The following is a 12,809-nucleotide window of genomic DNA, read 5'->3' on the forward strand; positions in this document are numbered from 1 at the left end:
CACTGGCAGTGAGCTTGATGATTTTGTAATAACTGAGAGGAAATTGGAGGAGAAATTGTTGAGGATAAACATAAAAAAGGCACCCGGGGTGGATGGGATCTATCCAGTTATATTTATGTCATAATTATGTCATAATTATGAGAGCTTCTTTGGACTCGGGGGAGGTACCCATAGACTGGAGATGTGCAAATGTAACCCCAATTCCCAAAGGAGGATCAAAGGCTGACAAAAGTAATTATAGACCTGTGAATTTAACTTCTGTTCCAGGAAAATTAATGGAGGCACTGGTTAAAGAAGCACTGCAGGATCATCTAGACAAGAATTCAGTTATAGCTCAGACACAGCATGGTTTTGTTAAGGGAAGGTCTTGCCTGACCAATTTGATTGGATACTATGATGTAGTCACAAAAGAACTGGATGCAGGGAATAACTTTGATATTATATATTTGGACCTTAGGAAGGCTTTTGATACTGTTGCACATGGAAGACTGCTGCACAAATTGGAGCAGTGTGGCATTGGTGGAAAATTGCTGCTATGGATAAAGGGATGGTTGAGTGGCAGAAGACAGAGAGTGGTAATCAGTGGACTGCTCAATGTGGACTAATGTTATTAGTGGAGTTCCTCAGGGTTCAGTGTTGGGTCCATTGTTGTTTTCTGTATTTATAAATGATATTGATGATGGTATATCAAGCTTAATGTCCAAGTTTGTAGATGATACAAAGGTTGGCAGGGTTGTTAAGGACACTACTGACATTCGCTCTTATTTGAGAGAGCATTTTTGTGTCACTTCTAGGCTAAAGCTTATACACAGGGGCAACACAAAATAAAAAACACCATTTGGCCCCCAGAAGATTTCTGCCATTCTTGTCGGATTTCGTTCCATCCAGAGGTGTACAGTAACTGAATCAGACATCAGACTCATGGTTCTTAGAACAACCAGTCTTAGCATTCAGCTCATGATGAATGAAAATGCAGCATTTGCATACATAACAGTATATCTCCTTCGTTGGATCTCTTTATCTAACACATTGCACTTTAGTAAGAAATGTTCAAGTTTCAGTGTGAAATTTATATTTTTGTTTTTAAATAAATTTTTAAAGAAATCTATTAATTTTAAAGATTACTATTAATATTTATTTTTAGTAGCAATGGGTAAAATAGATATTTCTCCCTCCCCTTTGATTATGCCATTGTTTCATAATATTAGGTATATAAATTTAATGATTTTCTATTATGACATTTAGAAAAAAGTACAGGAACGTTGTTCTGGTGTATTCCGGCCCGAATACACCACTGGTCCCATCCCTTCTGCTTGGAGGCAGATTTCTACTATCTAGCAACTTCATCTTCACTCTTGCCTTTCTACTGAAAACTTTAGTAATAAGTTCATTGAAAAGATCAGAGCAGTATTTATTAGGGAAAAAAATAGGCAGATAATCTTGCTTGAGAGAGAGAGAGAGAGAGAGAGAGAGAGAGAGAGAGAGTGTGTGTGTGTCCTTCACCAGTTCACTGTGATTGCCCACAGTTATTACATTCTAACATAATGTGAAGGGCTGACTCATTGGTGCCATCTCACAGACAAGCCAAGCTGGTGAAGTCTCAGTACTTGGCTCTGCCCATTAATCAAAATAATTCTGATGTTAGGGATGAAACTGTAGGTCTGACAATCCATCACAGATTCATCCCATATCAGCTACCAAATCTCAGATGCAGTAACTTCATCCACGATCCAGACACATTCATTGTGTTAAATCACATGAGTATACATTCTGTTCTCATCCAAGCAAGATCTTTTAATGAAATCTGGGATGGTTCAACAAATTTTTCAAAACCCATCCATTAAGCGTCGTTATTACATGCAAATATATGGACATGATGAAGGCAATAAGTGCATTACAGATATGTGCTAATGCACCTAAAAAGATACTAAAGTGTCAGCTTTAATGAGTTTTCTCCTGAGCTGTGGAACAACAGGGAGTTCAGCTCTTACTGACAGGATAATACTTTGAATTTATGGAATGAAATTGACAGGATGGTGCTTTGAAATTTAAGCAAACATTATTTCATTTTTCAAAAAATAATATGTATGTATTATATTTCAATTCAAATTTTCTCAAATGTAATATTCTTTTATTAAATATGAATATTAATGATATGTAAATAAATTTACATTTTTGCACATTTATGAATTGTTCTTTCAATTTTTTTGCCAATTATTCGGGGTTTGTTTTCCAGGTAAGTTTATGTCTCATCTACCCTGGATAAAGGGGAGCCTACTGAACCTGTGAAAATAGAAACATTATTATGTGAAATAATGAGAAACTTTGGATAATGCATAAATGAAAATGTGATTGTAAATTATCCTAAAGATTTCTCTATTAAAATTTGTGGTATCAGAAATTCCCCTTTAATATCAAGTGCTACTTTGCTTATTTTCTTTCTTCTTTCTTAGACACAAGTGTTTGCTGTTGCAGATGTCCATAAACACAAAGTCACTGCTCTAGAATGGAGCATAGATGCATTAAAATTATTCAGTGGCGACAGTAGTGGTTTAGTTGCTTGTACAATAATTGACTGCTATCAGGTAAGCTAGTAATTAGTGGGTTCCTAATAATTTTTAAATATATATTATTTCAATGGAAGACATTTAACTAAACTGTTACATATATTTTTTTAAATGTGTTTTTACAATGAAAGAAATTTAACGGAACTGATATGTACAATAATTTTCCTGATTTATGAGTCCTCTGTGGCAGTTTACTGGGTTTGTTATTTATTGCTTGGCGGGAAGATCTGAGTTCAAAGACCTTTCACATACAAGAGAAATTCTTAACGGCCAGTTCTTTCAGAGCTGTAGTTAACCAATATTAACTTCAGAAATTCTAGAAGAGGATCTTTTGAAAGTAAAATTAATAAGAATAAATACTTTCAATATTTATTTGTAGAACACTTCCATATGATGCTCTCCAGAAATTAAAACAAAAATAATTAAAAAAAATCGAAAATCTTACATTACAGTAAGAAACAATTAACAATAATTAAAAATCAAACAAACTCAATTAAAAATTAAGTAAAAAATTCATATAACAAAAAAAAAATGCAAAATGATTTTTCTGCCCGAAGCTGACAATGCTTTTCGACCATATGTCTTGATCACAGGAATGAAAATTACCAAATAGGGGTGAGCGTGGAACTTAAATAGGGATTATTTGTCTTCGTACATGCGCGTAAAGGACCACGAGTCGGAGATTAGATATGGTCGGCAAACATTAACAGAATTCTCATGTAATTTAATTTCAACAGTTTCTGCAATTAATAGTTTAGAATAATTACGTTGGGCACTAAGTATTTTAGCCTCATTAAATAAAAAAAGTGTGTTTATCATTATGGCCACAAAAGGCTAATTCTGATGCTGCTGAACGAGAAACATGAACTGAGGCTGCATGTTGATTAACATGAAAATTCAGAGGAAACCACGTAGAACCTTGATAAGACAAGTCACAATCACCGAAGGAAATGTATACTAGATCATTTATTTGTGTTGCGAATGAGGAGAGGACTGAGTGATTGTTCAGTATAGTATGTAATTTCCGTATTGACCTGGCTACAATTTTAAATTCAGTATCTTTAAAGAATCTAAGTTATTTGTGCCACTGTTCAACCTATGGGACAGAAATAAAGTATTTTTTGATATTACTGTTGTTGATTGGTGTATTTTTTTTGTATTCTATCCTTAGCTTGTCCCCTAATTCTGTCTATTGTAGCAAGTGGGTACCCCTGTTTAAGAGTCTTCTGGTTCGTATTTGTATTTCTGAGCCCAAAACAGATTCCGTCATTGAATATTTATAAGCATTGAGAAATTGATTACGGGTGATAGCTGTTATAATGCAGAAGCATACCGGTGTTTGTAGGTTTACAATAGAGGTTAAATTGGATTTTATTCGCGTCCCGAGTAAGTGTGAAATTTAGAAAATTTAATGACTTAGTGTCCGTAGTCTCCCTCTCCAATGTAAATTTGAGTCTAGAATGAATATTATTAAATGAATGTAAAATGTCTTGGATAGTGCTACTATCGGTAATGACTAGAACATCATCTAAATACCTCCCATAGTATGTGATACGGGGTAGAAAAGGCATTAGATGTTTACGTTCAATCATTGAAAGATAGATCTCCAATATTAGGCTGCTCAGGCTTAATCACATTGGCAAACCAAAAATTTGTTTGTATACTTTGTCTCAAAAGATGATATAGTTGACTTCAACTAAGAGTTTAATTAAGTAAAATATTTCCCTAATAGGAAGCTTCATATAATTAATCAGTATCCAGTTATTATTTAACATATCCCAAAGAATATTTAATGTGTATTCAATGTTTACATTCGTATATAATGAGATAACATCTAGTTAGAATAAATTATCATTACCACCAAATCTACAGTCCTTAAGGTTATTAAATAGTGTATCGTAGTTCTTAATCCCAAATTGTATCGCCTGTCTAAAGGGTTTTATAATGCAATATACATGTGTGGCCAAGGATGAAAATGCCGAGCTTCTGTAGGAAACAATAGGCCGAATAGGAAAGCCGGTCTTATGTAATTTTACCTGACCAAAAAGTGCAGGAATATTGTATGTTCTTGCCTTCAATTCCTTTAACTGAGCCATAGTAATGTAGTCGTTTTTTCGATACATGGTTAACATTTTATTGTATTGATTGACCATATTGGTAAATAGTGCCAGATCTACGTCAAGATAAGTGGAGGTATCTGACACAACTGACTCTAACTTATTAATATAATCAGGCACAAACAACTTAACAGATTCTTTAAAGATATTGAATTTAATTGTAGCCAGGCTAATACGGAAATTACACACTGTACAGAACAATCACTCAGTCCTCTCCTCGTTCACCACACAAATAAATGACCTAGTATACAACATTTCTTGCGGTGATTGCAACTCGTCTTATCAGGGTTCTATGCGGTTTCCTCTGAATTTTTGTGTTAATCAACACGCGGCCTCAGTTTGTGCTTCTCGTTCAGCAGCATCAGAATTAGCCTTTCATGATGTTAATGAAAAACATACTCTTGATTATATTAATAAATTAGAGTCAGTTGTATCAGATACCTCTACTTATCTTGAAGTAGACCCAGCACTATTTACCAATTTGGTCAATCAATACAATAAAATGTAGTAGTAGTAGTAGTAGCAGTGGCATTTGATGCAAGAAAGCAAGTGTATGAGCTTATGCAGCATCAGCCAAAAAAAAAAAAAAAAAATCACACCATTCCCTCCAAATGCCTGTCCAGTTCCTCCTTAAATTTATTCAACCTATCAATTTCCACAACGACAGATGGAAGTTTGTTCCAGCAATTAACCACCCGCTGGCTAAAGGCAAATTTCCGCACATCTAATCTACATCTGTCTTTTCTTAATTTGAATTTATGCCCCCTTAGGTTCGTAATCTGAACAAGTGGAAGGATCCCATCAGAATTCAGCGTGCTCAACCCATTCAAGGCCTTATATACCTCAATCAGATCACCGCGCAGGTGCCTAGTCTCCAGCCACTGCAATTTGCAGAACTTAAACCTCTCTTGGTAAGAGGATCCCTTCATTCCCCTCACCAATCTTGTTGCCCTTTTCTGTTCATGCTCAAGTAAATCTACATCCTTCCTAAAATGAGGCCTCCAGACCTGTACACAGTATTCAAGGCGTGGCCTGACCATTGCCTTATACAGAGGGATAATCACTTCCTTTTCCCTGCTACCAAAATTCCTATATATCATTGACAAAACCCCATGACCTGCCCTGGCAGCCTGTCTGCATTGCTCAGAAAACTTCATATCTGACTGCACAATTACTCCCAGGTCTTTTTCATTTTCTACACCTTAAGTGTAGTACCACACAGTTGGTACGTTTCTCCGGAGTTACTTCTACCCATATGCAGTACTTTGCATTTGTCAAGGTTAAACTTCAGCTGCCACTTCTTAGCCCATCTGCCCAAATTATCTAGATCCTGTTGCAGTAGCACACTGCCATTACTGACATTAACAACCCTGCCAACCTTTGTATCATCTGCAAACTTCGACATTACTAGGACTCAGTTAAAGGAATTGAAGGCCAGAACATACAATATTCCTGCACTTTTTGGTCAGGTAAAATTACATAATTAAACTCTTAGTTGAAGCCAACTATATTGCCTTTCGAAACAAAGTATACAAACAAATTTTTGGTTTGCCAATGGGATTAAGTCTGAGTGGCCTAATATTGGAGAGCTATCGCTCAGTGATTGAACGTATACATTTGACGCCTTTTCTACCCCGTATCACATACTTTGGGAGATATTTAGACGATGTTCTAGTCAGTACCGATAGTAGCACTATCCAAGACATTTTGCATTTGTTTAATAATATTCATTCTAGACTCAAATTTACATTCGAGAGGGAGAATACGGACACTAAGTCATTAAGTTTTCTAAATTTCATGCTTACTCGGGACGTGAATAAAATCCAATTTAACATTATAACAGCTATCGCCTGTTCACCTACAAAAGATCAATTGTCTTTAATCAATTTCTCAATGCTTATAAATATTCAACGACAGAATCTGCTTTGGGCTCAGAAATGCAAATACGAACCAGCAGATTCTTAAACAGGGTTTACCCACTTGCTACAATAGACAGAATTAGGGTACAAGCTAAGGATAGAATACAAAAAAATACACCAATCAACAATAGTAATATCAAAAAGTACTTTATTTCTGTCCCATATGTTGAACAGTGGCACAAACAACTTAACAGATTCTTTAAAGATACCGAATTTAAAATTGTAGCCAGGCCAATACGGAAATTACACATTATATTGAACAATCGCTCAGTCCTCTCCTCGTTCACAACACAAATAAATGATCTAGTATACAACATTTTTTGCTATGATTGTGACTCATCTTATCAGGGTTCTAAGCAGTTTCCTCTGAATTTTTATGTTAATCAACATGCGGCCTCAATTCGTGCTTCTCGTTCAGCAGCGTCAGAATTAGCCTTTTGTGCCGTTAATGAAAAACATACTTTTTTATTTAATGAGGCTAAAATACTTAAGTGTCCAACATAATTATACGAAACTATTAATTGCAGAAACCGTTGAAATTAAATTACATAAGAATTCTGTTAATGTTCGCCGGCCATATCTAATCTCTGACTTGTGGTCCTTTACATGCATGCGTGAAGTCAAATAATCCCTATTTAAGCTCACACCTATTCCATAATTTTCATTCCTGTGATCACGAAATACAGTTGAAAAGCATTGTCAGCTTCGGGAAGGAGAATCATTTTGCATTTTTTTTCGTTAAATTAATTTTTTACTTAATTTTTAATTGTGTTAAATTGATGAAAAGGTGAAGGATTTAATTGTGTTCATTTGATTTTTAATTATTGTTAATTATTTCTTACTGTAATGTAAGATTTTCAATTTTTTATTTGTTTTCGTTTTAATTTCTAGAGAGTATGATATGGAAGTGTTTTACATATCATATTGAGATAAACTTCTGTTATTCTTTTACAAATATTGTTATCAATGCAGAATGTATTGAGCATTATAGCTCTGGTTCATACTATCAATTTCAATATTTATGAATTTAATATAGGGTCTGCTTTATACAGTACAGTGTTATACATTTTTTTTGTAAAATTTCAGTATTTATGAATATAATGTATGCTGTATATACCTAATATAATTTGCAAAGGGCATGTTGCACAGGATTAAATAACTAAATAAGAACATTTACCTACATATAAATTTAATAAAACAAAAACTGTATCACTGTTTGAACCCAAATCCCCTACCCCAAGGGTGTCTTTTTCATAGGAAACTCCACAAGAAAATAGTTGTGTAAGCTTCACTTTGTGTAAAAAAATGTTCAAAAGTTCTAATGCTAGCTACAGAAAAAAAAAGACTTCACTAATCAACCAATATACAAATATGCTCATTTTGATTATCTTTTGTAAAGACCAGAGCTGTTATGTCAATAGATACAAATCAGTAAACTAAACAAAATGAATACATGTGTTGTAACTGGCTTCAGTCATGCTCACCCTTATATGTTGGTGTATGAGATATGTCTGACTGAGTCCCATTCCCTCTCCCCAGTGCTGAAAGCCTCATTGACTGCAGTTTGTGTGTGGGGGGAGGAGAATCCTTATTTGGATAAAACCCTTAAACAGTTTCATGGATGTCATCAATTATGATAAATTTTGGGTGCAACCCTTCTGACCCTGCCACTATTTTTCAACTACTTCCAGGCTATCTGCAGTTGTGCTACATGTTTATTTCAGGTGATACGTATTGCTTCGTGTCATCTGCATTATTACGTATCAAGACAGCTTTTGTATCATTTGTTTTCATTTAATAAATTTTATGATATAAAATTATAAAGCTATTTTGCCTCCAATTGGTGGGATTGGAAACAGTACCATCTGGGTGGTGGTACTCTACCGAGAATAAGTAGCAATAGATGGAGAAGTGTGACTTATTCAAAATATAAGAGGAAGGCAACTCGTGAAGGATTTCACAATATGAGATGTTATAATAATAATGATAATGCCTTAATGTACAAACTTTGGTTTGTCTTAAAATTTAACTTTGTAGTTGCGATGCAGTTTCACTAAACAATGTCTTAAGATTTTCATTCTATCATGAGGCTTTCTGCCCTAAAATTTTGTTAGATTATTTCTGTATTATTTTACTGATCAAATTCATTTTTATGATAAAAATTTCTTTTTCAAGGTGCAATAGCAACATAACTTTCCATTATAATATTGTATTTTTTGGGAAAAAAAATTGTTCAGAATTCAACTAACATAAGGTTTTTCAGTTGATTTAGCAGTTTATTATTAGTAATTTTTCTCTATTGAGAATTCATAGATAGCATAAACAAAATAAGTTAATTTTTCTTTCTCTCATAATCCTCTGAACAATGGAGAGCCCTTTCAAACTTGGTTACACATATGTTTAAAAGACAGTCTTCAGAGTTTTAGATCAGGATTAGGCAATTAGTATAAGCTTGGCCAACCCTGTCATCAGCACTTTAAATTTAAGTTGTGCATGACTTAAAAGGTGATAATATGACATGTATACAGTTGGGTTGTAAAGAAAGAATGGTAAGCACACTATTTGAATTTTTTTTTTTTTTTTACTCAGTTGTATATGTTACACTTTCTGTGTGGTGCAGTAAGGCATATACCATTGTTCAGTACAATTCTGTATTAATAGTTAGCAGTTGTTCTTACACCTCTCAGCTTGTATTTTATTTTGCTAATATTAGTTTCTTAACATTTTAATGTATTCATGCATTAAAATATTAAGAACATTAAAATATTAAGAAACATTCCTATTTTATAGGGTTGTTGCAGTGCTATTTGTCCGAGAATTTGTGGTTTCAATTCTTCCAATTCTATCCTCCTTCAACTAGTTACTTATCATTTAGGCGCCTCCGTAGCCAGGTGGGAAGGAGCAGCAGTGCGTAGCACGTGCTTCTTGATTAGACCGGGGTTCAAGCCCGTCACCACCAAATACGGAGGATGCGGAAAGGTCAGGGAATGACCACCGCATATCCCGGAGCAATATGGCCTTAGTTGCTAATGCTCCTAAAAACCAAAAAACAACAACAAAAAAAAAACAACTTATTATTTTGATTTATATGTTTAAATTTCAGTCATTTATTAAATTTGTGTTTTTATATTAAGATTTTAACCACTACACTTTGATTTAATAGGTCCATTTATTATACTGGAATGTTTTATTAAAAATTACCAGTAGATTATATAATAGTTCAATTCACATTTCTGTTTTTTTTATAGCAATTTAATGCCACCAAAACAATTCTTCTTGAAAGTCATGAGGTAGTACAGTTGTCCTACTTTAAGCAAATTTTAGTAGTATCAACACTTCAAAGATCAGTTGTCTGTGACTTAAAAGGTGATAATGTGACATGTATACAGTTAGGTCATAAAGAAAGAAAAAGGTAAGCATAACTATTTCAATTTTTTTAAAATTCAGTTGTACACTGCTCTCTTCCTGTGTGCTGTTTTTGCAAGTGCTTGTTTAAATTTCCATTTTTATACATTACCATAACTAAAGGGTAAACCAATCATTGGGTGATAAAATATCAGAGAATTTACAGCTGTCACAACAGCTAAAGTAGTGCAAAATTAAAAAAAGAATTGATGCTAAAAATGAGATAAATTTTAGATAATTATTTCTCTGATAAAAAATAAAGCAAAAACAACAAATAAATTATAAAAAAAAGTCATTCTGTACTTTAAAAGCTTAGGAAAATAATAAAAAGCATAAGATAAAAGTTTACTATTCACTGTATATTCAAACATATCAATATAATTAGGAATCAGTTTAAAGAGCATACTGATTTTGTAAATACTAGAAATGTTAAATGTAAGTGTATATATTTCTACTTCCAAATGTAGAAATATATACAAGGTGTGGCTATTAAATAACAAAACTTTTGCAATAAAATAATATAATGAAATGTTTTGTACTTTACAAATTATCTCTTTCAAAATAATTTCCTTAGGATTGCACACACACTGTTCCATACATTTCTTCCAAGCACTGAAACATTTCTGGAAGTCATCTTCTGTAAGCCCTTTTAACACTCAGTCATTTTTTCCTGAGTGTCTTCAATGGATTGAAAGTGGATCCCCTTAAGTACACTTTTCAGTTTAGGGAAGAGAAGGAAAAGTCTCAAGGGGCTAGGTCTGACAAGTAAAGTGCATGTTCACACACAGGGATTTGTTTTTTGGCCAGGGACTGATGAACAGAGGGCATGTTGTGTGCTGGAGCATTGTCTTGATGGAGCATCCAACCATCCTTCCACAATTCAGGTCTCTTCCTTCGAATTTTTTCACACAGCCCTGTCAGCACTCATTGTGGTAGTGGGACATATTCAGCCATAATAATTTTTTTAATATTGAAGAAAACAAGAAGCATGGTTTTCATTTTTGATTTTGACATTCTTGCTTTTTTTGGTCTGGGTGATTGTTTTGCTTTCTATTACATTGACTGTCTTTTAGTTTCTGGATCGTACTGGAACAGCCAACTTTCATTGCAAGTAATTACAGTACTCAGAAAGTCTAGAACTTCACACACTTTTCTCATGCCTAAATTTTCAGTTAAAATTTGTATAACTTTTTCTTTTTCTATATTGAGTTCTGATGCAACCATTCTAATGCTTAAATGATGATCACTTCTAATCAAGTGCCATTACCTTGTCCACATTTTCATCAGTTTTTATGGATACCGGATGGCCTGGTCATTTGTCTTCTTCCAATTCTATCCTCCTTCTAAAAATCGTTTATGCTATTTAAACATGTGAGCTCTTGACACAGTATCTTCCCCATAAACTTGACAACAATTCATAACTTCAGTTGATTTTTTCTTTAGTTTTGTTTGATTCTTTTGTGTCATTTTTCTGGCAATTGAAAAAAACACAAGGTAATGAAAACCTGTCTCACTGCAAAGCGAATGAGCGTGTTGGAACATGATTTGGCAGACAATTAGGGAAAGGTTCAAGGTCAACCACTATGCCTTTGTTTCACAGATGCCGCTTGATGTGTAATGGCTGTGCACACAGCCTCATTACTTAATAGTCACACCTTGTATGCTGTAAATAGAAAAAATCATAACCAAAAAATATTTTTGTTCTAATTTTTTGGTTCCATAAATGCTTTATGGACATGAAGAAAGCCTGAAAAAAAGAAAGAAAAAAAAATTTGAAATTATGGAACACAAATACCCATATTAAACAACCATTTAAAGTTTTTTCCAGTACACAACTTACCATGAAAAGATACCACAAAAAGGAAGCTAAAAGAGGCTATCAAGTAATTCGGATTAAGAGTTTCATAGGCCTTAGGTACCGATAGTCTTTAGCTGTAATATTCTTATGTACATATGACATACTGTTGTGCATGTCACTGTCATGAGCACTATACCAAACATCCTATGCCAAAAACTAGAACTAATGTGTAGTTTAAATTTTTATTCTTTGTCGATAGTATTTATACATTTGAAATTTCTGTAGGCTTCTTTTTTTTTTTTTATTAGGCACAGTGCCTATAATGTCTAGAGTATAACTTGTATCTGCAGTTAATAGAATCAGTGGGTGACAATAATTGGTTTAAGCTGAGTACACATGAGGTAGTCAAGGCAAGACAGCTTTAGACAACCTTAGTTTTGAATCATTGTATTGCTGCACATTGCACACTGGTTAGTCAAGACAAGCTTTAACAAGAAATCAGTGTGCGTGTGCGCGTGTTACTTGTAAACTGTACATTGACTGTTCGTAACTAAGGCTGTCCAAAACAGTCTTGTCTTAACTAACCAGTGATATCCAACTCCAAACTCACAGAAACAACTTTTCCTCTTCCTCATTTCTCACTTCTGCTTTTGTTTTCTGGAATAACCTGACTTCACATGTATTTCCTGAAATTTACAACCTGCAGAAATTGAAGTCAGCAACTATCTTCTGTGTTCTCAACCTTCAACCCATATATGGTACAGGGTTTTCATAAAAAAAAAGAGCAGAAATGTGCACCACAATCAAGTGTTATTGTGATGTCCACATAAACATTGCTCCTTTTGCTGTAGTTCTTGTAGTATATTTGCAACCAGATGAAACTGAATAGCAGGGAGTTTTCATCTGGATCATCTGGATCAGTTTTCATTTTAAAGATTATGGTTAAGAGAGCAATTTTGTTATTTTTCTGATGATGCAGGTTTTTTATGCGTGGTTGAAAGCT

At 34.0% G+C, this 12,809-nt stretch overlaps 1 protein-coding gene across 1 annotated transcript in view; it reads left to right on the top strand.

The window, feature by feature from the left end:
- The window catches only part of LOC150084668 (tectonin beta-propeller repeat-containing protein 2), a 262,877-nt gene that overhangs the window by 50,648 nt on the left and 199,420 nt on the right, over window positions 1-12,809 (top strand). The window contains 2 exon segments of the mRNA XM_090376317.1: window positions 2,454-2,585; window positions 9,852-10,015. Of these exon segments, the coding sequence (XP_090232443.1) occupies window positions 2,454-2,585; window positions 9,852-10,015 (296 nt within the window).

Source organism: Mastigoproctus giganteus, chromosome 6 (assembly GCF_048544385.1).
Source record: "Mastigoproctus giganteus isolate SK-2022 chromosome 6, ASM4854438v1, whole genome shotgun sequence".
NCBI classification, from domain to species: Eukaryota; Metazoa; Arthropoda; class Arachnida; order Uropygi; family Thelyphonidae; genus Mastigoproctus; species Mastigoproctus giganteus.